At 43.1% G+C, this 27,669-nt stretch overlaps 1 protein-coding gene across 3 annotated transcripts; it reads right to left on the bottom strand.

Annotated features, from left to right (window-relative positions):
* Positions 1-66: 66 nt before the first annotated feature.
* LIMA1 (LIM domain and actin binding 1) lies at positions 67-27,279 on the bottom strand. 3 transcript variants are annotated; one of them, XM_037411695.1, is made up of 12 exons: positions 27,168-27,279; positions 25,225-25,290; positions 23,561-23,696; positions 21,115-21,160; positions 18,670-19,098; positions 13,118-13,226; positions 11,553-11,713; positions 9,062-9,169; positions 6,675-6,732; positions 5,817-5,932; positions 2,736-2,869; positions 67-2,319 (listed from the first exon to the last, which is right to left on the bottom strand). In XM_037411695.1, the coding sequence occupies exons 3-12, from the start codon at positions 23,677-23,679 to the stop codon at positions 1,317-1,319; spliced, it is 2,283 nt and encodes a 760-aa protein (XP_037267592.1). In that variant the 5' UTR covers positions 23,680-23,696; positions 25,225-25,290; positions 27,168-27,279; the 3' UTR covers positions 67-1,316. The 3 variants fall into 3 exon arrangements, with proteins under 3 accessions (XP_037267592.1, XP_037267591.1, XP_037267594.1); XM_037411694.1 differs by lacking the exon at positions 25,225-25,290; XM_037411697.1 differs by lacking the exons at positions 9,062-9,169; positions 25,225-25,290.
* Between the last annotated feature and the right edge of the window lie 390 nt (positions 27,280-27,669).

The following is a 27,669-nucleotide window of genomic DNA, read 5'->3' as shown; positions in this document are numbered from 1 at the left end:
TCTTCTCCCATGGTCTTTTGAAAATGCCGCCTCTTCATGAAATAAGTACGAATCCAGTCTTCGGACTTAAATTTTAATGTAAATGACCGAACTTTATTGAAAGTTTTGTAGTTAGCAGGACTGTTAAGAAAGCAGAATATTTTACACCTCAAGTATAGTTAAGAGCTAATTCTCATGAGAATACAGTACAAATAAAAGCTAATATAAAAGGGTATCCTCCTGCCACCATTCAAGATTTCATTATTTGTAAAATAAATGAAGTCAAGTTTAACAATGTACTAAGCTTCAATGCTAGCAATCAGAAAGTTTCACCATTCAGATGGTTTTATTCCAGAGATTTTTTTGCAATGTAGCGTAATTTCACAGCCATAACGAAAATATTTATGGCAGCTTGATAAGAGTAGGATTTCAAAGTTTTCAAAAGGCCTTAGAAATATTATCTACAGTTTACAATGATTTATGAATGCCAAGTAAAAAACCCAAAAAATAAAACCCACCAAAAAAACCCGAAAAAAGCCCCCACTTCGAATGCATATGAAATGCTGAAGTAATGCTAATGCCCTGCAGGCTACTGCAAAAATGTTGACTTGTCCTCAAAGAGATCTGGCTGTCAGCACAGCTTCTGGCTAAGCACTAAAATACAGACGTTCCTGCAACGGGCACACAGTTCCAGTTGCACAGAGAAAAATGGAATAGGGAGTCTCCAACTGATCACAGGCAGTTTTGAGAAAGAAAAATCACATTGCACTCAGTTTAAGATGCTTTAGTTGTTGGATACTAAGCACTTAAGTGTTTTCATAATAATAATAATAATAAAAAAATCCAGTTGTGCCCTTTACATGTATTAAAGTGCATGAAGTTACCAGTTTTAAAGCAGGCCAGAAAGTCCCTTTGAAATTGGTCCCTAAGCACTGCAGTAGCATTTGTAGTGGTAGAAGTAGCGTATTACAGAAAGCCTGTTTCACACTACTGTTTTGAGTACAGTGACATTCCAAACATTGTTAGGGAGATACGTACTGAAGCTCAGAAAGGATAAGACAGTAGCAGTACAGAACAGCTCCGGTCTCATGCTGTGGGGACAGGGGTTACCTGTTAAAGCTATCCCACAGCCAGATCCTTGTTTCCATGCACCTAAATACACTCTTTGTGGGCTTCCAGCATATTTTTCTAGTTGAGAGAATTTGTTCATAGGATTCCCTTAATGTTGATGTGCAGTATAGCATCACTTCCATGGAGAACAGCTGTTTGTTAAAGCTAAAAACACCAATTTAAAAAGGCCCAGCACCTTGCAGCAAGTTTTCTAGTAAAAGGCCGATTTATTCTTCATCATCTTCTTCATAGTAACGGTTCCTTTTGATCTGTTCTTCCACAGATAGATCTTCCATGTCTTCACCCTCCCAAAACCCAACATCCTGGGATTTGCGGTTCTGGTTCGGAGATGATTCTTTAGCAGTCACGACATTGGCTAAGCTGGAATGTTTAGGAGAATTTGGTTCAAGGAATTCCTCATTTGGAATTTCCTGCTCTTCCATAGCATGTTCTTCCTCATCTGTCTCTGCATTCACCTGGCCATTTTCAACAAAGTTATGCTCTACTGTTTTGATACCAGACAATTCCTGTTCTTTCTCTACATTTTTCTTGCCAGCACTCTGGATGTTCCTATTCTCAACCTTCTTTTCTTTTTGCTTTTTGTCTGCAACAACCTCTCTCTCCAGTTCCTCGCTTCTTTTCAAGATGTCTCTCTCTGTCTTAGGAGGAGAAGATGAATTCTCAGTTTTATGGCCTTTAACAGATATTGTTCTAAATGAGGCTGCGACTGTAAAGGGACGGCTTCTTTCCTTCAGTGACGAGGATCTTCTTAGCTTTTTGAGATCCAGATCCACATCTTCCAGCACATCTGGCTTGGAAATCTCCTCTTCTGGGGGCCATTTGGGTTTGAACACTTTGATGCCCTCATCTAAGGCACTTCCTTGAATACTTTGGTCAGATGGAGGTGGCCAGGCAATCCTCAGCTTTTTTGTTTCTGCTGGTCTCTCTTCTCTTTCAGGCAAAGCTGAAGCTTTTGCTTCCATACTTGCTGCCAGAACTCCTACTTTTGCAATTGGGGCATCCTCTACTCCTGGGCTTTGCGGACTTTCTGTTGTATTTACCCCATGGAGAGTTTTCTCCAGGGATTCTTCACATTCAGTTTTGCCTGCCCATAATTCCTTATGCTGTTTGTGTCCAAAGCCTTCATCATAATTGCCTTTAGATTTGAAGAGCTGATTAAAGTGAGGCTTGCAGTAAATATTCCCACGCAGAGATGCGTATGTCCCAAGACTGTTCGGGAAAATACAAAGTCAAACATTAGCATTCCGTGTCTCAGCCCCTGAGACAGGTGTGTATTATAGATTTGTTACTGAAGAGATTCAATTTCAGTCTTCCAACATCTTTACAACAGGCTTACAGCCTTCATGAATTTGTACGGCCCTCTTTTCAAATGTCAGGAGCTCTTTACAAAGTTGCACATTATGTTTTTCCCCCGTGTAAAATTATATTAAAAGCTTAAAACCAGACTGCATCAAGTGCAAAAGCCACTGGCAAAACTAGGACTGTAGTACCACTCCTACGCTCCTCTCCAGCGTGCCGGCTTACGGTTGCCTTTGGCTGAGCTAAGCCCGAACAGCATCTTACTCAGCTGCTGAAGAGGAAAGCTACGCTTCCTAGAAGGCAGCCAAAGGGAGCAGCGTGTTTACCTGAGTTTACTGTTGCAATAGGAACAGCGGAAACAGCTGATGTGAAACACCTGCTGGTTGGCAAAGAGCCTTTCCATCGGGTACACGGTCTTCTGACACCCAACACAGGTTTCCTTCATTGGCAACTGGAATTTCTACAGGAAGAAGAGAAAGCCTGTTAACTGGAAAATGAATCAACTGCTAGGGGACTTGGCTTGGGTTCATGCACGGCTTTCCAGAGTTCTCAGAAAAATTGCAGCGATTCACTTTCTGCAATTCAATGCTAATTATGGTAGGAGTTGGTTCTGGTGGGCAATGAGGGAGGAAGAGGCTATGGCAGGCCCACAGGATTGCTGTGGCTTGAGAGTGAGCCAAGAGTTTGCCCCAGCAAATTCCACAGCTGAAGCATCACAAGTTGAGCAACAGTTGAGAAGGAACAATGAAAATACTAGAACTCAGTTATAACTTTGACTGAGCCAGTTCCCAAAAAGCTGTCTAATCTATTTCTGCAACTTCAGTTTTTCTTGATAAGAAAATGATGAAGAAATGTTCAAGGTAGATTACAGTCAGTATGAGGCTTACCAAAAAAAAAAAAAAAAAGTGCAGAAAAAGAGCTGAAAAACTCTCAGAATAAAAGGTAGAGGGTGGGAGGTGAAAGAAGTGGAACAGACTGCTCAACAGTTTTACATTGATCCACTTTTTCTAAATGCTTCCTTCTATTAAAGAGGAGGAAATAGTCTCAGCTCAGACACAGGCAGCAGAAAACACTTCTGACTTCATTTGTAAGCAATTCCAGCAAAGAAACTATACTCAGATTTCAGGACATGCAGCCCTCAAACTCACTCAAAACTTAAAGTCAGCAGGGCTTTGAGGTTAAACAGCTAAAATTGTTTCTGTGCTCGCTAAGCAAATTTCCTGAGAGTTTAAAGTTAAACACTAAGGAGTCGAGTGTCCCTGCTGTGCCGTATGGCAACGATCTCCGATTTTGCCTAAAAAAATTAAAAAAAAAGGTCGCTTGATGCCATTCACTTGTTGGAATCTATTAGGATTGGCCAACAGGGAAGACACTTTAAAGAAAAAAATAAATAACTACAGTTAAAAAATTTGCAGTCTCGGGCTGCATGTTGATGACAACTACTTGAGCAGCAGCATAAAGTGTGCCCAGGCTCCACACCCTGGGTCTGCATAGACACATTGCTATTGTAGCTTTTCTTTAACAAAGAATTACCTGCTACAAACTTACTCAAAAGCTTTAAGGAAAAATACCATAGCTAAAGAAAAACCAGGAAGGTCACAGGAAGACATAATTACAGCAATTTATTTATAACAGACTAGAAACAATGGCTAGGCAATGAAAGTTACAGTATGTGAGGGACAGATTGCTGAAGACAGAGCCAGCTGAAGTCAGTTTGTTGCAACCATAAAGTTTGCTGCCAATTTCATTCCAGTTTGAATAGGTATTTCAATTTTTAAGGCATTGCTTGAAGTTATAGTAGATTAAAGTTCTAATTATGACGACAGCTTGACCAACAAAACTTCAGAGTTCCTTTTGAAAAAAAAAATCCACAATTTCTAGGTGCTGCCAAAACTGTGCATGAATTCTGAATTTTGAGTCACTGAATGAAATCTCAAAAAATGAAATTTTAATGATGGAAACAAAAAAAATCTAATCATCCATGCTTGCTACAGTGAACAAGGCAGCAACAGTTTGCTTGCCCATTGAAAAGTAACTCTCCCTGAAATCTTAGTTTTGCAAAACGACGTGACAGTGCTGGCATGTGCTTCTGCAATGCACATCCCCGTCTAAAAAGAGAAACTTACTTGCATAAAGTGAGCCCTATGTCTGATGGAGAGGCGTTTTGGGGTGTGAAGAGAAAGAAATTCCTTTCCAGGCATACTACAAATAGGAGCTACAGGAGGAAGGTGAGGCCCAATAAATATGAAAAAACTTGAGAGAAAGCTGAGAGTTGAGCTCACATTAGGAGGGAAGCAGAAGGCAGGAGTAGAGGTTAGGAACCAAGAACAGGAAACAGAAGCTGGAAGAGACAAATAGGAACCTTACATGAATAAACAGCATCTGGGTTTCTATCTTAGCAGTGCAGCATCTAAAGCAGTAACAAGGTAGAGGACTAAAATGGTTCTAATCATATCAAGAGATAGCACAGAGGACCAAGACACACAGGCTGTGCGCATCTTGTGTGCTGTAACAGACAGAGATTACAAAAACGTTATAGGCAGCTCTGATGTCGCATACTGGCATTTATACTCCAGAACATGCTAGGAAGCCACATCTCACTGGTCTTCATGAGGTCAGTGCTGTTCCTCTCAAAGATGGGGAAAACAACAAAAGCACAGTTGTTTCCTCAGGAGCGAGCCAGGAAGTCTGTGGCAGCCCAGGGAACAGGCATCCTAACTCCAGACAGCACACGTGACGAGAAAGTACAGCGTGATCAAAATGTTCAGCACTGCCATTTCTGTGTCTAATAAGATTAGCAAATACATTCCTATCCAAGAAGCTCTCCATCTGCTTTATGCTTTATTGCTCCTGCTAAAGAAAATGTAACATTAAAGGCTTTTACTCAGAATGCCAAACTCAATCTTTGGGGAGTCAGTCACCACAGTGCCCTTGCTATAAAGTTGGTGCCGTTATCTTGGGAACAGCTGGAAGAGGAGGGTGGAAAGCCAAGTCCCAGCCTACTAAAGGCTCTGAAGATCAGTATCAGGACCTCAGTGCCTGTTCTAGGAGCAGTTTCTGAAGGAGTGAATCTCTGACTTCACAAGAGACAGAGACCAGCCCCAATACGATCCCCTGCTCAAACCCCCTTTCCCACACTGAAGAGAAGCAGGCTGCCTCTGTTGCAGGGGCACGCTGTCGTAATGGCAGCGGGGTGACTCCCAGCAAGCAACTCAGACAGTCTTTGAAGAAAAACTGACAGTTCTGAGATGCTTTTCGATTCTGAATTAAAGTTCCCTCATGAAGACGGTCTAATGAAGACAGATCAGATATCAATACAGTTACTCCAGACCCTTCATAACCACATTGATTGCATTAAGGCTTCTCAATATTTTACACCAACGTTTGAGACTAAATAGCTGCTTTACCTTCACTGCTTTTGGCAGAGATGCGTCTGTCTGGCCAGCTGGTTTAGAACCAAAGTTTTGCTGCTTTGTGCTGACAGGTTTCTGAACTTCTGTCTCGCTCTCCAAGTTTTGTCCAACTAAGGGGAGCAAATGAAGAAGAAAAGGTAATTGCGGTGAGTTTAAAACCATGGAAAGCTTATGCTCTTAAGACCCAACAACAATCCTCCCAGCTAAGGGTAAGACATTTTTTTCTTGAACATCTGCTATTAAACCTTTTGTTCTAGATGTTCCAACATGATCATTCTGCTTTTCTGATTTACCAGGGAAGTTAAGCTGATATGTAAAGGAAACTAATACATGGAGATCCAACATCTAACTTCCAGGAGCTGTTCTTCATTTCTGCAAAGCGCTCATGTGTGGGCTTGAATTTCGGCGTAAAGCTAAGGCAACAGGAGAACGTGCTGAAGTGTTTTACTGAACAGGAACCTGTCAATCTCTGGACAACACCAAAGACACCTGGTAATTATCCTGCATTAGTAAGTACTCCAGCCTACTGACTGATGTAGTAGTTGCCAGAGCTATTAGTTTAAGTCCAAATGGTGAGGAAGCTACACTTTAATGTCTTCAATCAGAACAAACAGGAGTTACAGATGTCTCACAATTACAACTGCAAATGAAATGAACTTCTAAACCTGAAAGAAATTCTTATAAAGTTTGAGTTGGGCACAGGACACATTTTTAGTACAAGACAGGGTTTTGTTGGGTCAAATTCATCATTTGATAGGCCTGATCTGAAACATCCTACACACAACTGGGCAGTTAGGGCTTTTCCTCAGCCACGTGCTTTACTCTTGTTGAGGCAGGAGAACAAGTGCTTACCATTGCCATCCTCTAGAAGACCAGAGTGGAAAGACAAGCTGTTCTCACCTACAGAAGCCTGCAAGAGAATATTAGACAATGAGCACCTTTGATGTTCTAAAGTCTGAATAATCGTGACCTGAGTAACACAACAGGCAGAGACTGGCTACACAGGTGCACATGAAGCTACTTTTTTGTTTTATAAGGCACAAGGTCCAGCTGACTGCCAAGAATGTTAGTCCTTGCTACAAGGTAGACATCTTCAGAATTTTACAGCTCTTGCAATATTCAGGTCATCTGCCATAGTGTTGACACACACAAACATCATATTTTTGTTTTCCCAAACACCTGCAGCTTGTACACCTTTAGCTATTAGTCTTCAGAAGTCCCTGTTGATCTCAATGTACCTCCCAGGCTTTCTTACTTAGAAATCCCTTGGCACCAAGCAGTACACATTTACTGGAAATCTCACATCTCCCTCCAACATTTGACAAACCCATGACATTTTAACATTCAGCAAAGATGTTGCTTTGGGGAGGGTGGGGGGAGGTGTAAAGAAAAAACACAGCTGAATTTTAAATAAAAGTTTTTTAGAACTAGAAGTCTGCTGTTTCGAGGTTGGGACGAACATGCCTGGACCTATCCTGTTCATCCTCCTTCAGAAACAGATTCTTATTTTAAAAACAACAAAACAAACCCAAACCCCAAACAAAACCCCACCAACTCTTCTACAGAGTTGGATATAAACCAGTTTCAGATACTAAAGATGTTACAGATAAAGAAATATACATCGAGAGCCTTATTAAACTTGGCACTATTGTTATTAAATCGAATAGTTGTAAGTAGCCACACTGAGAAACTAAAGTACTGTAACCAGATTAAGTGCAAATCATCACTAATTCCCTTTAATGATTGAAAGGCCCATTGCAAGCAACTGAAGTTTGCAAATTAATGAGGTAATGAGGAAGCAAGTTAATATATTAACACACTCTGGTCTACTGAAAAAATAACACCAGTATACTGGGAAGTACATCAGCACGTTCTGTGGCTGTTAAGAGTCACGTATGTCTGGCTACTGAATCTTTAATAGATTCAGTGTGAAAAATGACAGAGAAGGTTAGCAAGTTTCTTTTGTTTCCTTTTTGCCAGAGGATTCCTGTTTCTGACATTTACCACTAGCAGTTTTAATTAGGCTTATTTCCAAAGTTCATCACGTCGGTTCAAAAGGACAATCCTGGCTCTCGAACAGTGTTCTATTCAGGTCCTTTATTGCACCTGGACACCTCAACAAGGAACTTTACAATTACAACTGAATACAAGAAATTTTATTCAAATCTTCCCATTCAACAACAGGGATGTATTCTGATTTGACAGGTGGTCTTTTAATTAACTCACCTTTTAGCAAAAAGCAGCTTCAACCAGTTGAACACGAAGCTGCTCAGCTGTCACTGAGGAACAGCTGAAAGCAACAATTTGGCCCCTTGCCCAAGGAAGGCTGGAAAGCTCTAAAAGCCCTCCTGGCATTAGGCTGCCACGTGTTCAGAATGGCTGGAATACACAGTACCCCAATTATTATTCAGCTACTTTTATCGCGTCTGCTGTCCCCAGTTTAGTATACAAATGCTTGAGCGTGCTTTATTGTCTCTAATTCACAGAGTAATTTAGTCTCAATTTACAGCTGGAGCTCAAATCCAGGAACAAACCCAAACTGGCATTCTCGGTTACCTTAATCAAAATTTAACCACTAAATGCAGAAGAAACAGTGACAAGCTCCTTTTCCTTACATCACGTAAAGCTTCTCATGAGTTCTTTTTCTGGTGTGGTTTCTTTTTTGTTTTATTAAAAAAAAAAAAAAAGAAAAAAAGATACAAACCCACACACAAGCAAAACAACTACCTAGCTGTGAATCATCTTTTTACGTTAGGGAACATGACACAAAAAAGTTTAGGTGGTTTCAGCACAGTCATCTAAAATTAATGGCAGATAAGGAAAAAAAACTACCAACCCAGAACAAAAAAAAACGCATAAGACCATCAGAGGTTTCAGCCCTAGTCAGCTACTGAAGCCATCAGAAAATATGCGAGTATGACATGGAAGGGTTCTGCCACGCTACAGGCATGTCACTACTGAGAAGACAGGAGAACTCTCCAAGAACACATAAAATTCACCTCTAGATAGTCTCTACAACTGCTCGCAAGTCTTCCACAGAGACTTGCTAGTGTATAATTCAGATACAGTCTAAAAAAAATCATGTACAAAAATACAAGGAATTCTGCAGCATGTAAATAATCTGTATCAGCTGCTCATATTCACTTTCTAGATGGCGTGTGGAACTAGATCGGCTGTGCTTCTACAGCTAGTTCCACTTCAAGTGAAGTCATTGATCTTCACCAGCATGAGCATCTTACCTTCTCCCCATCCTGATAGGAAATGGAGTCCTCAAGACTTGGTGGCATATTCTCCTTCTGCTCAGATTTGTAATTCTCGAGTTCACTTTCACTGGCTTGAATCTCATTCTATAGAATAAAGCACTTGAAAGTTGACAGGTTCTTTTCCCCTAGGAAAGTACTTGCTTTCTATTTTTCTTAAAATCTTTTTAAAACTCTTTTCCTACCATATACAGTGATAATTAAAGGAAGGAGCATAAAAAAAACCCTCTATACAAACTTAAGTGATACATTCTAATGAAGAAAAAAAATGGGGCTGTAGAATTTTACTGTTTTTTACAGAGTTAATGCCAGCATTTTTCTATACAAACACTTTTCTCTACTTTCAGATTCCTTCTTTAAAATTGACTCTCATTTCCCCTGCTCAATCCACATCCTCCTTTTCCAGAAATGTTAAATTACAAGTATTTCAAGACAAGCACTATCTTAAACCACTGTGTAATTGCAAAATACAGTTTGACATAAAAGCAAATCCAACCCTTGCTTCAATACTAGTCAAAAACCTAATTCTGTTATTTACCAAAATTTTTGTTCTTGACAAACTGAGCTGTTTAAGATTTTCACAAAAGAATCTTTCAGACTTCAAAACATAAAATCCAGTGAAACCTCGTGTTTCTTTCATTGCCACAGGATACAAGATAATTGGAGAAAGACTCGTGCCTTTCACAAGGCATCTTCTCTGTAACATGAAAGAGAAACGGCTAAATGCCAGCACCAGCATCCTACCGGATTTGGTAAACAAGTCTGCACAAACCCAGCTGTGTCTAATTGGTTTGCATGTTAAAGTTAAAATGAAATTTAGCGTTAAAATATTAGAATTTTAATGTATAAATCTCTAAATACGCTGTCCATCGTCTCTCCTGCCTTCCTGTGTCCCTTGCAATGTATAGAAATGATTGCTTCTCCGCCTTACTCTAACCAACTTTGAAAATGTCTATCAGTTTTAATCCAGGCCTAATTACACCACAATGCCCTCAAAACAGTTGTTCCCAAGAGAGATTATGGCTTTCCTTTGTAGCACAGATGTGACACATTTTAGGAGAAGGGAAGTACAAATACCACACTACCATATCAAAAGAGCCCTAGCTGCTTTGTCAGCAGGGAAGGAGAATATCCAAGAGTTATGGCTGCTGTTGGAACACAGAACCACCGCAACCATTGGCTTGCTCCATCTTATGTGCTGCCCTCGTGGATGTGCCAGGCCAAAACCAACAGAGATTCTGCCAGATGGGACCCCCTAAGAGCATCAGGCTGGACTGACACGCTGATAGCTGGGGGTTCGCAAATGAGAGTCTCAACAGACATCTATGGGAAATCTCTTCCCATTAGGCCATAATTTAGTGGATCTGCTACCACGCTGAGCCACAGCCTGGAAACAGCAATCTAGCAAACCGAATCCAGGCGAGAAACGGGATGCAGAAATCAGCAATTAGCACTAATCAGATTTGTTGCTCTGCCTGCAATTACTTTCCATTCATGTAGTGAAGTTTACTCCACCTTCCTCCCAACAGTTGGAGAATTAGACCCACACTGCCTATGAAATTCAGGAATCATTTCAGCTAGGTACAAACTTTTACCTTTCTACAGATACAGCCAGGAAGCATGCACTCTTCCAAAGTTTAGAACCACCATTTTTGGCTTTTCTTTCCAGTGCAAGCTTCCTAACTTAAAGGCCTATCCTCTTTACTTTTATTACTCTGGTTAACAAAAGTAATACTTAAGCAATAAAAGTTCCCATTGTTAAAGGAAAAGTATCAGGCACTTCCAGCAAACACACTTAAGCACTTTAACAAAAGCTGAGATTCTTGCAACTTCATCAGCTGCAATACTTTACCATGATTCATTAATCACTCGTTTCCTCATCAAATATCTGCAAAATTGGCACAGGTTCATTCACTACAAGAGTCTAATTGGATTCAGACAATGGGTGAGGAGACTTGAAGGGAGGTGAAAAACAAGAAGGAGAAAAACTGACCAGAGATCCCAAAGCTGCAGGCCAAGAGAGGCAGGTTCTTTGCACTGTACAACACCGAACGTTGCTCCGTCTTATTGTGCCTCAGTTTCCCCTAGCTTATAGCTAATGTACAATGCAGAACCGAGTTTGCTTTTTAAAAAAAAAAACCAACAAAACAAACCAACAAAACAAAGAAAGCAGAGAGCTACAGACATGCAGAAAGAAAAAGAATGTCAGCTATGTTTCAGAAGGACTTCAGTCAGGATGCCAGCAATTAATTCCTTGGAAAACTTTCAAGATTATTCCAGGAATATGCAAACACTTATTTTTTCCTGCAGTGTGAAGAGGCAACTCTTCATTAGAAATTACTCCTATGGGCACAAGTAATTTTCTATGGACAATGGCATTCTCTTCAAAAAAGCCTGGTTTCGGTAAGATCTTTCCAGTCTCAGGTTGGGATAAAAATTCACTTCTACACAAGGCAAAGAACAGACTTACCATGGTAATGAGGCCTGTGGAACTGCCCTGCTTGGACACAGCTGCCTGATACTTCGCCAGCCTGTCCTTTATGGAGGTTTCTGTTAGGCGAGGCATCTCCAGGCTTCTCTTGCTCTCTGCCTTATCTGGGCTGAGTGCTGGACTCGTATCTACAAGATGCCCTGGAAAAAAACCTAAATGAATCAAGGGTAACTTGCAGGAAGACGAGGAGACCTGTCTACAGAAAGATCTACCAATCCCACCTTTCCTCACTCCCAAGACCACAGAAATTCCACATCTGAAGAGCACAGAAATGCTTCAGTCACAGGTTTATGCTCCAAGTCTCGTAATTAATCTGGCTAGTTTCAAAAGTAGCATATTCACCAGATGCGGTGTCCAGCCAGCGGTCTCAGAAGTAACGAAAGCAAACAGTTTTAGCATTGAAAATTGCTGTTATTGTCAAATGGAAGCAGCTGCTACGGTGGCTAAATGGAAATTATACATCATTCCTGTCATGGAATCCTTGTCATAGTCTTTTTTGGGAAAACATGGGAGCCAAGGAAGGAACTCTCACCTGCCACTTCCACCTTCTCCATGAAAATAATTTAGCGCATGACATGTTATAGATAAGGACCTCGAGAACAAACACATTATGAAATAATTCAGTTTAGTCTCGCAGGACCATTTGAAGCATCTGTGTTTATCTTGAGAGGGAAGAAACATTTGGGAGCTTAAGCCTTTACATAGGTGCAGATCTGACACTCAGAACTATGCCTCGTTACTTGCCACCCATCTTTCATTTCTGCTGTCACACGTTAGCCAAACAGGTTTAAAAAAAACAAACTCCTGTGACTGCTCTGCAATCTAGCTTCCTTGTATAGCTGTCAGGTCTTCAGTAATAGCTTAATTGTTCAATAAAGGATGATTAAAAAACCCCCAACCTTTCACTAGCTAGTGGCCTTGAATGACTAAAAATTTATATGAATCATTAAAGTCCCTCTTGGGGACAATAAACAAATGTAAGTAGCTCTTGCCATTCTCTCCAGTATTCCTCAAATAATGACACGAGATGCATCACTAATTAGTGAGATATATTAGCCACGGGCTGAAAACATGAAAGACTGTAAATGCCTTGCTAGAAAAAAAAAAAAAGTCTCCAAACATATGAAAAATTCCTAATTTTGCTCAAGTCATAAGGCTGGCTATAGTTACCTGTGTCCGGACAAGGTGGGAGGGATGAGAATTAAAGCAAGAGGAAGAAGGCATATTGTCTTGTCTGTTCACTGCTTTCTAAATTAGTTTGACAGTTAAAAGTAGTTCTAGGATTAAGACACAGGGAAAAAATGAGTTCCATTCCTTAACTTGCTAGTTATCTCCCGTGCCTCAGCTTCCCAGGCTGAGGAGTGCAATGGTTTAAAATTCACAAGACTTAATTCATTCCACGCGATGCTCACAGGGACTTTACAGATGGAAGGTGGCTGCACTTTGAGCGGCAAAAGTTATTTCCATTGTATTGTACGAAGTAGTTTTATTTTATAAACTAAACCCACCCCCAAACCAAAGCCCAACCCCTGAGGTTTCCTGACCTGATGTACTATGGCTCTTCTCTCCCAGGCCAACATCGAAGTCCTCCGAAGAGAGGCTGTTTTCAGAAATCCTCCTCCCGACTGCCGTCCTCCGCTGGTCCCTGGGGACCTGTTAGAGACAAGACCCACCTATCAGCTGCCTGGACAAACCAAGATTGCCGAGTATAATCCTTTAAGATGCACAGGTGTCACTAGCAAATCTGCTTTACTGGAATAAACAAGTCTAGCAGGTGACATCTTATTTAACCAATATCAAGTTTGATCACAGAATACCTGACCCTCCGTCACCTGGGGAACACCTTCTTGAAGAGGTCAGTAGACACCCTTTGACTAGTTAGCTTCGTTAAAAATCAGAGAACCACAACTATCAGGTTGTTAGGCATTTACCGCTGCAAATACAAAACCTCAGTCTAGATTTTTGCATTTCATACAATTTCTTTTGAAACTAATGTTCAAAGTCATTTTATGAAGATTTAAAATTAGAAAAAGGATGAAAGGAGCGAGCTATCAAAAATTTGCACTGATTTTCAGCAACAGAGAGAAGCATAAATACGAGGTTAATAAAAGTTTATCTAAAGTTACTTGTTTTGATTTGGATAGCCCATGCATTTGGTAGCAAATAATTCCCTAATTAGGTCTGATAAAGCTGAAGCTTAAGCAGGAGAGTGCTAGAGATAAATATTCTCAGATATCCAGGATAATCGCTATCTGCAAGACTGCAAGTTCCGGACAAGGGTGTTTTGTAGCACTACCACACAGATGCTCTGGCTGGCTCAATCAGAGCTAATACCCATTTGTTGAGACCAGTTCCCCAAAAATCTAATTCTCAATAAAAGAAACTATGAAAAGGTATTTCAGCAGCTTTGATAAATGCTCATGAAGCGCAGAGTTAAATTTGACTCCATCAAGATAAGATGTTTTCACAGCTGAAAGTCAATCTACAAAACACTAGAAGGTGATAGATCTTTGTCCCCTCCCTAGGAAGAGTTAAATCACAGAGCCAGTTCGAAATTAAAATTGAGGCTCATGTAGGGAAAAAGGCAGGTCTGGCAAGATGCTGCAACCACATATTCCCCCCCACCCCCCAACTTCCAACAAGATTCTTATTTGCTGGTCACCAAACTGAAGGAAATTCCAAGGTTTTATTTTAACAGAACTGCACTGTAAGACAATCACTGTGAAAAATCAGGCTGCTTTGGCATACAAAACAGCAACTTTACCAGGAAAGGAAAATGCAGCTGGAAAACCTCTTTTTCCATTAGCATGGGAAATATTTTCTCTTTCTGTGGTTTAAGACTTTGGTAACTTTTGTTACTGGAAAAGAGCTTAGGTATGACAAGTCTTTTCCTTCCACTGAGTGTGTTGATAGGTTCAGTTTGGGAGTGTCTGCACACTTGTGAGGACTTGCAGATTCCTCGTTCTGTGCAAACTATTCCTGGACGATTCTTACTCAGCCTATGTCCACCTTCATGTCACCTTAAGCTCACAAGTCTGAAGTTCTTTACAACTGAGAAATTTGTCATTCAAAGGGTCTAGCTTTTGACTACTACACAAAGTGGATCACTATAGGCAGAATACATTTGAAGACCAGATCCTTTGAGGACGCAGAAGAGAAAATGTATTTATTAGCCCACTTGAAACCTCTATTTTATCACTGCCCTGGCTTTGGGTTTTGGGGTTGGTTTTTTAGTTTATTAGTTGTTGGGGGTTTTTAATAACACGGCACTACACATTTTCTTGCGCACAGCAGGAGTGACAAAGCTACAAATGAAAAACAAGTTTGCAATATAGGCACATGAGAATTTTGGCTTCCCATGACAGAAAGACTCAGCTGAGTGCCTAGGGAAGTTTTCACTACTAGGAAGCAAAGGTCTTAATTCACGTCATTTAGATGCAGCATCTGGGATCCCAACCTCACTGAAAGAAACCATCAGCACTTCTCAGGAGAAAAAGAGAGTTAGAAATCAAGACTGGAAACTCGTTCAGGTTACCTCTTCTCATTCTCCTTTGTTTCAGAATCTCATTTACATTTATTTTCACAGCAGTCTTTCTCCAGTGACATCATGCTGAACTGCCCTCATGTTGAGGGGACAAAGAATTCTCAATTATCACTGAAATTAATTATTAAACAATTTACACCTCTAAATAAGAGTTGGCAAAGGTCAGCGTGTTGTCAAACAATTTTGACAAGCATTCAGTCTGCTACCACCAACAGAAATTCAGGGTCAGCACCTCATCTAGACGCATGCACAAAATCGAGGTTTTCTTCCAAGCAACCCAAAAGCTTTGTATTTTCCATATTTTCACCAGCAGCAAAGGATTGAATATACATCAGGAACACTCTTCCGCTTGGCTCTGTAGGACCTTCATGAAGGCTGGTGAGCTTTGACTCAAGAGCGAGAGCTCTCCCCACATTGTACCACCTTGCTGTGGAATCCACCACAGCAGGAAAAGTTCAATTATCAGAGGCAGCCATCTCGTGACCACCTAAACCAAGTTAATGAGTAGTCACAACTGTCAATTGAATCACTTCCACGGTCCTGCCAGCTCCTCTCCTCCGGTCCTCTTTGCCACCTCAGATATCTACAGGTATTGCTGAAGAACTTTTCTGTAGATAAGCTGTATAACAAAATTAGCCTAGGTCTTGAGAGTAAAAATTCATCACGCCAAAATACAAAAGGTTTAGTTAGAGTTCAGAGATCTTTCTGTACTAAAACCTACAGAGTCAATGTTGTGTCGATTTTATATCAACAGTTTTATATTGGGGGGGAGAAAACAGAGTAAGGAGGAGGGGGGAGTGGAATTAACAAAGGGAAGATGAGGGACTTTCCCCATTGCAATCAACAGACTGACCAACCACAAGTAATTAGGATGATTATGGCTCATGGAAGGTAACCACCTTCTGCATGAAGGAATCCCCAGCTCCCAGCCTTATGCATATGTCACTCAGTTCCCTTTACAGCCCTGGCTTGGCCGCAATTCCCATGCCACAGCTTCTGCTACTTGTAAAATGAGATAAAACATTCCTCGTGTCTGGAAAGCCCCAGGGTTCTAAGACAAAAGATGTGAGTGCAGAGGTATCACAAACAGAGCTACCAGCATTTTGCCTGGGGCACACAGAGTTGTTGGGCAAAAGACCAAATACGTGTTACACCTATTTCATTATATACTAACTGTGTCAAATGTATAGAGCTAACCTCACGTGCAGGGTCACAAGACAGTTAAGATTTTGCTTTAAAGGAAAAACACGAACTTGGAAACAACTTTTTGAGAAATACTGCAGGTCTGCTTGCTCTTCTTTTTCTTCTGATCTTCCTTGGGAAGAATTCTTTGAAACTGATAAAAGACTTGATGTTCAGTCTCTGTTTCATGCTGAACCAGTTTCTTTGCTTTTTCTATGAAGATGCAACAAGAGATCTGCCTTGTATCTAAATTACAGAAGACAGAGCAAAATCTGAACTAATAGACTAGGAAGTTTTTTCTTATAACCCTGAAAATAAAAATAGGTTTATTTAGAGAGCGTGATTGAGTCAGGAAATCCAGGCTCTAATTTGGATTCTTGCCACACAGACTTGCCCAGTAACCAGGCAAGTCACTTTATCTTTACTGCTATGAAGTTACAGCCACGTTCCTACTTAGCTTATACAGATGTTTTGTCAGCAAAGCTCCAGCAACACTTATACCTTAAGACTTAAGTAAATACCAATTAAAATTGCCATCTCTCAGCTGAATTTATGGTTGGACTTGATGATCATCATAAAGGTCTTTTCCACCCCAAGTGATTCCATGAAGCCTTGCTTGTACTTAAACCAGGAGTTTATCGATGGACAGAGTTCAGGGAAAGCATAAAGAGAAGGAAGAGGCGACGGGGGAGCCTGCAGTCAGCCAGACTTACTCCATCGCTGTAGCTGCTTCCCACCTTAGCGGGAAAGATCTGTGTCCCCGCAACACCCACCTTCATTGTACGTGACTGCATGACATCATCCCCCAGCCCTCAGATAAATTCCCCAAACCAGAAATCTCACTATAGCGCTTTCAAATTACAAAGACACCCCTTCCCCCCCATAGACTTTAGAACGCTTTGTGCCTTTTCCCTTCTAAAATTAAAAGGCAACCAGATGAACTTGGAATACATAATTTGAACCCAACCTGAATAGTTTCATACCTACTGTATGGTATTTACTGTGTTCAGTTGGCTTTCAACAATATTTGCATTACTAAGCTTGACAGCACTATCAGTTCCAGATTCAGTCAGCTCCCAAACAATTTATTCCCCAGGCTAAGATAAAGTTACTTGAAGCCCAGCTGCAAAACGGTACTTTCCTGTGGAATCCCGACTGATTAATCCTGCAGCAAGAGTTCAGAGAAGTGCCATCGGGAGATCACCCTCCCCAACCCACCCCTTCCACTGGGGGAGGCAGTATGGGCGGCTCTTTACTTCATGACAAAGACTACAAAAATCTAAGTTGTGAAATTACTCCATCCAGACCCCAAACTCGCTTTAACACGGGGGTGCTCCTCTTGAAGCCCTTAATTGTTGGAATATTTAAACGACTTTTCTACAATATTTGTTTGTTTTACTCAATACTGCAAGAAAACCACCCGCAGTAAAACAAAGCCAGGAGTCTAGGAAACTATGAGAAAACTGGAAAATCCACCAGCATCAAGGCCTCAGGACTATGTTGCAAGTCACTAGCATATGCAACTCATTTTCTAGTTAAGCAATTCTCCCCGGGGACACACAGTCTGCAGTCCACATGCAGGATCAGATTTCATGAGCAGTTGTAGGAAAAATGCAAGCCCTGTGCATTTGCAAGTCAAAACTAGTGAAGGCAGGAGCTTGTCTGGCTATCTCTGCTTATTTTTTCCTCCCCGTGAGGATTGTTTTTCGATAAGAAGCATTTTGTTAAGATGCAGAGATGAGGGAGCAGCAAGGAAAAGATGGGAGTATTTCGAAGTACATCTCTATCTCTTTATATATATATGTGCATTTGTGTGACTCACATACTGATATGTATATAAAAAAAAAACCTTCTTAGCTCTGGCAGCACTTCCATCTCAACCGCAACTGCCAAAGATTGTTCAGCTCACTTCAAACAGTTACATCAATATATAAATATACACACATATGGGTGGTTTGGGGTTTTTTTTTTGTTTTTCTGGGGTTTTTTTGGGTTTTTTTTGTTTTTACACAATTCATGTTTAACATTACTCATCTTCACCTTCAGACCATAGATAAACACTCCCAACTTGCTTGAAAAGAAAAATCTTAATAAATCCAATAGTTTTCTTTCTAAAATCACACCCCTCCCACAAGCAAATTCACTTTACACTTCCAACGCCTGATCACAAATAGCCTACAATCCCGAGCACCCCGCACATATTTGCATAGCTGGTGTTAATAACTTCTTTGAGCTACGTTAAGTTTCAACTAAAACAATGCGTATGCTTATTTGCAGAGTCAATAGTTGGGAGCCACTCCCCTCCAGGGACTTTTCCTGATGCCTGCGAGTTTTTAGTTTCTTTTAGGATGGGAAGGGACGGATCCTTACCTTGCTCTGCGTCGCTTCGCCCTTCTCAAACATCATCTTGAGCTTGCTCAGCGGGACGCTGTACTTCTCTATTTTCCCCGGTGAATCCGTGTTCTCGCTGGCTTCGGGCTTTTCCGCTTCTCTGGGCTCCCTCAGCCAGTTTTCCATGTTACCACTCGCCGGTGGGTGGCTTTCCAGCTTTCTGCTGTCCCCACCAGGACACTGCAGGCGGCCGGGGGGGCCCGGGGGGGGCCGGGTGTCAGGGGCAGCACCAGCCCCGGGGGGTCGCTCCGCGGCTGGGGCAGCAGCTCCGACCTTGTGCCTAACCTCAGCGCAGCTGCTTCCCAGCGTTTCCTTCCGAGGCTCCGCTCCCGGCTCTGGATTCTCCCACTTCTTCTTTAGCACACTCAGATTTCCCCTTTTAAAATGAGGGGGAAGATTTTCTGCGTTCTACAAAGAACGAGAAGTTAATTCCAGTTGTATGCCTGATGAAGCATTAAAGCGCTTCCTTTTCTAGGCGAAAGGAAGCTGAAGGCTCAGCACTGCTCTCAGCCCTCTGCTTTTTCAGACAGCTGTGAATAGTTACAACTGTGCCACATGGAGAAAGCATCCAGGATAGGAAAGGAAGGAGGGGGGAGAAGAGAAAAGTCAGGAGCTAAAGCAGGAAGTGAGCAAACAGGATGGCCTTATAAGGAGAAAGGGAGTCAAGCCCTAATGAGTTAAATGACACACAAAAGGCTTCAATCCATACGGAAAAGGGACTAAAATTCACACAACCTGGGTCTCCAGTCCTACAACCAGTGAACAATAGCTGAAGCAGCAGTGTGAGGGGTGGGTGGCGTGCCAGACCTTGCAATGCCTTCCAGCTGGTTCAGAAGACAACAATTAGTAGGCCTTCCAAAAAGCTACAAATTAGCTTTCAGAAACCACTACTTTTTTGGACATACGTGTTTCTACTAGCACTTAACAGCAGCATTTTACTCACAGGACATCCGTCTTCAGTATTTTGTACTACGTGGTGTAAGACTCAAGCTAAGCACTGACAACAAGCATCTTTTTGCTCCCATCTATAAAAAACAGATAATTTGCTGGAATTTTTCCTTCTTTTTTTCACTCAACACATCCAAAGCTCCCAGCAGGAAACATGCACGCAAGTCAGAAGCGCTGCTTTACTACTCCGAGTTAGATGGGAATACACAGAGCAGCAGCATCCCTCATATTTGAGTACTTTTCACACTGGTTTTACTTACAGGTAGTTACCTCTCCCTAGGGTAACAGACCGGCCTGTGTTTGATTCATTCAAATCTAAAACCTGCCACCATCACATTTTTGCTGTCTCCCTCGTGGAGACCACTATGTATCAAACTCACTGCAAGTGGAACAGGTCTGCGAGGCTTACAGGAATTAAACAGGATTAGCAGCTATATTAGGATTTAAATCTCTCGCCCTATTACTCTTCTGGTCGCATTTTGAACACTGCTTTGCAAATTAACTTGAATACACCAACACTTCAAAAAAAGATCAGCTTGCTTGCTGACCGTATTTAAAAGAAAGGATTAAAATTATAAGGCAAATGTTGTAATGTAGCAGAAAAACTGAAAATTACGCAGCAGGTTGCCCCCAGGAATGCCTCTGGACCTGTGGAGTCCCAGCATACTTCGTAACACAGATCTTTCTTGCTTGGGACTTGCCTGTTCCCTGCTCACGCAAGCAATGAAGAAAATTTCAGATTGGAGAGTGATTTTCAGAATGCTTATTTTATCCTACCTATATCCCGAACAGAAAAGAATGACTCCCCAAGCATTAAAGAGATCAAGGCAGCATGGTCTAACAAAGACTTACCCATACATCCTGGAAATACTGCCGGTCTTTTTAAAGAAAAATTAAACTGAGGATCTGCTTATACACAGACCTGCCACCAGTGCCTGGTATTTCAGCCAGGGTCCCCTGACCTCAGAACAGTTTTACAGGAGGGAATGTGAGGCTGTAACAGAGTCAAAGAGGGGGCATTTGGGGGCATCCTGAACCCTGTAAGCCATTTCAGAGAAGATCCCCCTTAATGGATTCTACAGCTACCGAAGATACACATGTTCGATTTCAGAGAGGCTGGCAGCTCACTTCAAGCAGACTCTTAAGTTCAGGTAAGAAAGGTACCACACAACTGCCTACAGCTAAGAACAAAGAGGTGGATGTTCACGTGTTGTGGTTAACTCGTTTTGCCTTCTGCTTAGGAGCGAATTGTGATTCAACATATAGCTTTGGGCAAGGAACTTGGTTTTCTTTCCTTTCATTCACAGGGAAAGGTAGAGGGAATGAGTCACGCGCAAGCACTATGTCTAAGCCAAGGTTTCTGTAGGACACACGGCAGCAACTTCAATACTCCAAAAATCAACTGTGACAGAAACATTGTAGGTGATCCATTCTGACTGCAGGCTGTTGCTTATTGCCTAGGAAACAAATACTTACACTTCTTTTCTTCTCAGCAGTGGCTTCTTCAGCTGCTTTCTGATACCTTTGAGAGAGCAAAGAGAGAAAAAAAACAAACCACAAACACTGGTTTTTAACCAGAATACTGAATGCTCTTGAAGACAGCCGAGATTTTTTTCCCCCACCAAGAATTCTGTGCGCTTCCCAGACCTATCAAATAAAACCAGAGGCTGAAAAAATAGTAGCAAATAGTACTAGACCAGTACAAAATGACAGATACATTTTAAGTCATTCAGTTTACAATAATAACATACATTAATGTTTTTCATTACCTAAGCACTCTGATTCTCAAATATAGACAGTTTACCTTGGAATAGCTGTATTGTTTCCGCCACCCAGCTGTCTGCTGTGCCCCCTTGCAGGAATAACTCAGCTATTTATACAGCAGCTGCTGAACCGTAACAAATTACAGCTTGGCATACGCAGAAAATCTACATAAGTGCCAGTTTATTTTACTATGCTGGGCTGTAAACTGCACCAATTCAGCAGTTGCTTCATGAGCAGCTGAACCATCCCAGCAGTGGAAACAGTAATCAGCCCTCCCAAGATAAGCCACCCTGGATCATGAATCAAAGTCCTTTAAGAAGCTATAGAAAACCCGCAGCAATCTGCACACCGCTCCACTGGGCATAAGTACCTCCACAGCCAGCAGCACACAGACCACGGGGTAACTACTCCACGCGAGGCAACTGCACTTGGCTTTTGAAATGCACAAATTAGTCAGACGTGACAAATTTTGCCATTTGTCAGTAGAGCTCTGCTTTTCAAAGAGAAGAAACGTCACCCAACGTCTGCCAGGGCAAATGATGTTTCTATCTTTCTTATCTGTGGAATTCTACTTTGGATACAACTGGGAGTATGTTACAGGCAGTAAGTGAGACACTAGCATTGTAACAGTCATCAGCTTCAGACTTTAAATAATTGCTAGTTTCAAAACAACAGCTGATAGGTATCACAAGCTCAGTTCCTTCTAGGAAAAAAAAATCTTGCAGATACCTGCTCTATTACTCATTTTTACTTTGTAACATTTTTTTTTCCTGCTGTGAATAGTGTGCTCCTGTGTAGATTTCTCCTCTTGTTACACTGGAGGGTAGACAAATTGCACCCTTCCTTACTTCTGCTCTACAAGTGGCATTTACTGTACAGACTGAAAGCTGCTAAAGGAGCGTAGCTGGCCCTCTAATCGATGCAAACATATTAAACTATGTCTCTGTACTATGAAGGTTCCAAAATTTGAATGAGATGTGCTGAGAAAGTCAGTTTACGGAGGAAGAGAGATCAATACTAGAAGAAGCAGCGAAGAGGGACATCAGGAAGCAGCACTGTGTTTTTGCAAGGAACTGACTCCGCTTATGTAGGGGGACCCAACTTGATTAAGGAATAGCAGTTTGGATTAAGGAATAGCAGTTTGGATTACTTCCAGTAAGCCCTTTTCAAAGGATTATCAACATTTAGCAAGATGACCAGGTTCTGTCATCAAGCTTCTACAAGTGAATAAATTACCTTGACAAGAGCAGTCAAAGCAAGCAGCTTCTCCCTAGGACAGAGTACTTACAGAGCAACATAAAGAGCTACGCTTGTGTAAAGTCCAGATTGCAATTTCTCCCACACTCACAATTTAAATACTCCGAAATCTTGCTACACTATTAATGCAATAACCTAGGAGACCTGGTTGCCCAAATCCCACTGAAAATCCAACCTGTAGCCTATGTAATTCGTCAAGGAAATAAAAGCTTTTCCAGAAAACATGTATGGGCTACCACCACTCATCTTTCTCAGCGTATAAAATACTGCTTTATGATTTGACTGTCACTCGTCATCCAGCTCTCAGAGAAAACAGAAGGGTAATATTTCTTTTCTACACAAGTTCTGTGAGACATCAGTGAAGAACATAGCCACTGTGAAATTCTCTGACGGAACTCTTACTGGAGGGGTCACATCTATCGCCACCAGTTGACAGTGCTACCATTTCTAACTGGTCTCCAATTAACTGATAACGCATTTCTGCTACTTTTTACAGTACCAGGCAGGAATTGCCATGTTAGCAGAAAAACCTGTGCAGTTCATGCTTAAGCAGTTAAAGACCGTTTCCGATGCAGAAAAACCTTAATGGCAATAGCCACCTACATTCCAATACTCTGCCCTCGAAAAGAATTTGTAGTTTGGAGTAATTTGTGGTTTGACAGGAAACATTCTACTTTATTTTCTGACAGCAGAAAGAAGATGATATAATTCTGACTGCTGAAACAGTACGTCGGCACTAGGAAAATGTTTGCCCAGCACATATTAAACCAGAAACTTAAATGCCTACAGATCTATAATGTTTTTAAGAAGGAGAGCAACTGTCAGTGATGTGGTCGTCGTCCAAAGGACCAGCTCCCAACCTACACACATAGCTTGTGTTCAGCATCCTCACAGCACTTACTTGGAGAACCTTTCCACAAGAGCCGACGACTTGTTCTTGTTGACTAGAGAAAGCTCTTTCGCAGTGATTTTCAAAGACTGTGAAGTCCATTGTCTTCTATTAAATGGGGAAGGCTCCATCTTAGCACCACAAATACCTGCTCAGGAGGAAAGCACAGTGTCAGCAATATGAATTACGCGAGCAGAAAAGCAGTTTGGCAAAGTGATTCGATGCTAAGTCACCACCCGGGCGCTCCCGGTGTTCTAGTGCTGCTAAGTCCTGATCATTCAGGATCTTGTCTACCAACTGACTTAAAAACCGGCATCAGATTAAAGTTATAATTTCCTCTGCAGATGCCATTGAGGTGGTGCCTTTGATAAAAACGCTAGCCACAACGGGAGGGGTGAGAGATAAACCATGAGCCAGAACGGGAGTAAGGAGCAAGCTGTGATTAACGAGGATGTTAATGGGAAGCTCTGTATTTCCTACACACACGGGCTCCAGGAAGCCCCAGTATGCCCTCTCTTGTTCTGGTTTCTAAGCCAAATGTGCTGGCATTTATGTAAGAAGGCTTGAGTTATGAAACCTAAGAGGGTGTAATTCCTCTGCAAACATTTTTCATTCACTCTAGCGGTGTTAGCTCTCAACGCAGCAGCCGTTGCCTCTGTGAGCTGAACCAAGTCTTCTGCTCACGCAGGCAGCTGTAAACCTCACGTTGCAACAGCTATTGGTTACCTCAAGGAATAGTTTTAACTCCCCTGTCCTGCTATAAAGGGGAAGAGACTTTTGTACAGCTTTTCACCACTGAAGCCAACAAAACTATATCAGATTATTATTATTATTACTATTTACATAATTTTCTTTTGTGCAGGAGGAAAGGAGGGGAGATTAATGTAAAAATTTCTCTGATAAGACAAAAATAAGCTTGTAGGGCAACGCCTTTCCTTTTTTCCCTCTTTTCTTTTACTCCAGGTCTCATGTCACACAATGCTTGTGGTAAGCACACTAACTAATCCTACAATGGCAAATCTCTTTCTCACATTTTCCACCGATTTCTTTGACCGATTTGCACCATTAGGTCTCAGAACTCTGGAAGTCTGATTACAGGTGTGCTTGCCCACACTGTAAATGGAAGCACCTTAACACAACTTGATATAAACAGTCAATCAAATGTCGGAAAGACCACGATTCTGAAATCCTTATAGGTATATAATGCAACTGCTCAAAACCGACAAAGACACGGGGTTCTGTAACACCTCCGAAGAATTCCGCTGCAAAAGTGGGGCCTCACTGATCCCGAGGTGTGAGTCTCACCAGTTTCCAGCGCTGAACTGGGAGCTCTGGGTCTGCCAAGTGCCCAGCTGGTGCTGGCACCAGAGGAACCTCTCTGGTGCTGCACCCTGTTGCTGTGCAGAGATAAAACAGGCAGCAGATGAGCACGTCGCGCTCTCGGTGGATCGAGTCAGGGAGAATGGGACTTTCTCTAACATTCCTTAATTCCCTGATGCAATGGAGAGAACGACGCACCGTCCCAGCACCTGTTTTTTCAAGGTAGTGCTTTTGATGGTGCTTTTAGATGTACAGGTTGAGCTACCATGGCAAACGATAAAAATTCGGCTATTTTTGTGGCGATGTTGAAACACACTGAAACTACTTATCAATGTTATGTTTCCAGCTGCAGCTACCTGCAGCTTCAGGCTTGCAACTCCCACTTAAGGCAGTCTCCGAAATGCATCCACCTCCTCCTCCATCTGCCAAGAGAAATGCAGACTGCAGAGTTACTTTCCGAAATTCAGGCTTTCTTGAAAGTCTCTTGCATCACCAAGTTACCCTCTTCAGTTAACCTGCAAACTTATGCCCAGACTGGACCACGAGAAGGATGCTCTCCGCTTGGCTGGCTTAAAATAGTCACCAACCTTTGCCAACTGTGCTAATTATCATCCACAAAGGATCTAATTAGAATATAAGAGGAGCGCTCAATTTTCTCCCTTTTTAAAAAGCACATTGCATGCGCAAAGGAACAAGCACTTCTGTGATTACAGGCTGTAGACCCTAGTGCTGATGCTCAGTAGCAAACATTTAGCATATAGATTTACTAAAGCCACAAGAATACATATACAGATTACAGATAGGATTCACTGCTGAAAAATGTTAAAAAAGAATTCTGTCCATATAATTCTGAATCAGCCATGTAATGCTAAAGTTCAAACTTTGTTTTCTAATTAATCCTGAGCCAAAAGGAGATCACCTGAAGCCTCGCTTCACAGTTTAAATCGCCTTTCAGAAAACAGAGTGGGTTTTGCCCAGGGAACAGTAGCGGGGCATTCATCGGGAGCCTCCCTTGGCAGGGATAACAGGGTGGTCATTGACACGCACCTTCCACAGGCAGCCAGTGTCAGTAAAATACCAAGAAAACAAAATCTAGTTTAATTGTTTCAGAAAATAACACCTGGGTTTGTTGCCCCAGCATTCCATTGCAGCTTGCAGTGCTCTTTGCAGATGCATCTTCTCCCCTCTCATGTTTTTGTTCAATTCCCTACTGTTTTCTCCATGAAAACCACAGCTACAGTAAGACAATCAGGCCTGTTTCGGCAAAAAAAATCTCTTTATAAAGGCAGCACCTATTGCTAGGCCATTCCAATGGAAAGTTAAGCAGCATATTTGGAATCTCAGGTCGCTAGAAGAGCCATAAAACAGAACTCTAAGATGCCCCGAAACCTGCGCTCCCACATTTTTAATGCCACCCCATGTTCTTAGCGCTTCCCCATATGTCAATAGTTTCATCATGTTCAAACATCTCTATGCTTTTTTGCTATTTTTCCTATTTCTTCCTAATAATGTATTCCAAGTCATTTCAGGAAATAGTCCTTTATTGTAGGTATTAAAATTTAAACAAGATAGTGAGTATTCTGCGTATCGCAGGAGAGAGCACGGAGTCCAGAGGAGGTGGAGGAGGAGAGGGGCGCGGGGTGTTAAGGAAAGGGAGGACGAGGGTTTGGCCGCTATAACGTGCCAAATTGCCTCCGGTACCTTTAACTAAGAGTTTTCCAGGAGAATAAAAAAATCCCGTATTTGTGGGAAGGTGCTAAAGGGAATTTTTACGGCCGCTCGCCCCGCGGTGGGACGGCCGCGTTACAGGTGCCTGCGGGGCGGCTCGCTGGCCCGGAGCAGCCGGGGCCGGGCACGGAACCGCAGCGGCCCGGCGAGGGGGGCACCCCCCTCCCCTCGGAGTCCCCGACTACCCGCACGCCGCTGGAAGCCCACGACATACGCCGCTCCTTGTCGGCGACATGCGCCACGGCACGACAGGGGTGCTCCAGCCCCACAGCTGGCGCTGGGCTGGGCTGAGCCTCGGAGCCCCCTCCCCCCACCGCCCCCGGGGTCCCGCTCTGCCCAGCCCGTACGAACCGGCAGAGCCCCCCGTGCCCCCCGCCGGGTACCGGAGCAGAAGCCCCTCCTCGAGCCCGCCCCCGGGGCGGCCCCCGGGGCTCCAGCCCCGCGCAGCTCGCCCCTCACCACCACCACCACCCCCCACCCGCCCGCCGCGGCCCGGCGTCCCCGCTCCGGGCAGTCCCCCGGCCCCGCTGACAGGGCCGCGACCGGAGCCCCCTCCCCCAGCCCCACGCACCTGCGGCGGTCGGGAGGCGAGTCCCGCGCGCACACCTGTCGCGACTGAGGCGGCGACTGCACCTCCGCGCCGGCGGCGGCGCCGGGCAGCGGCGCCGGCCCCGCCCACGGCCCCGCCCACGGGGCGCAGGCCACGCCCCCTCCACGCTGGTGTGTGTCCGCCCCCCGCGCGCATGCGCAGCGCCCCCCCTTCCCCCCCCCCCAGCACCTCAGCTGGCGATTCCCGCCTTTGGGCGGGTGGCGCTGAGGGAGCTGCTCGACGGCCTCTGGCGCTGAGGGGCAGCCGGGGGTCTCCGTGCTTGCCGACCCCCCTCCACGCCTGCTGTCTGTGCTGGTGGCACCCGGCGGTGGGTATGTACGGCCCCCAGCTTCACAAGGGTGAGGTGAGGCCCGCGGCCTGGTCAAGGTGAGGGTGAAGGGCCTGGGCACCACAACCTGCGGTGTCCACTGGACACAGCCCCGCGCTTGGTGGCTTTGCAGGTGGCTGAAGGGTGCTGGGTTGT

Source organism: Falco rusticolus, chromosome 19 (genome assembly GCF_015220075.1).
Source record: "Falco rusticolus isolate bFalRus1 chromosome 19, bFalRus1.pri, whole genome shotgun sequence".
Taxonomy (NCBI): domain Eukaryota; kingdom Metazoa; phylum Chordata; class Aves; order Falconiformes; family Falconidae; genus Falco; species Falco rusticolus.
Note: the sequence above shows the minus strand (reverse complement) of the source record. Positions and strands in the feature narration are given on the sequence as shown.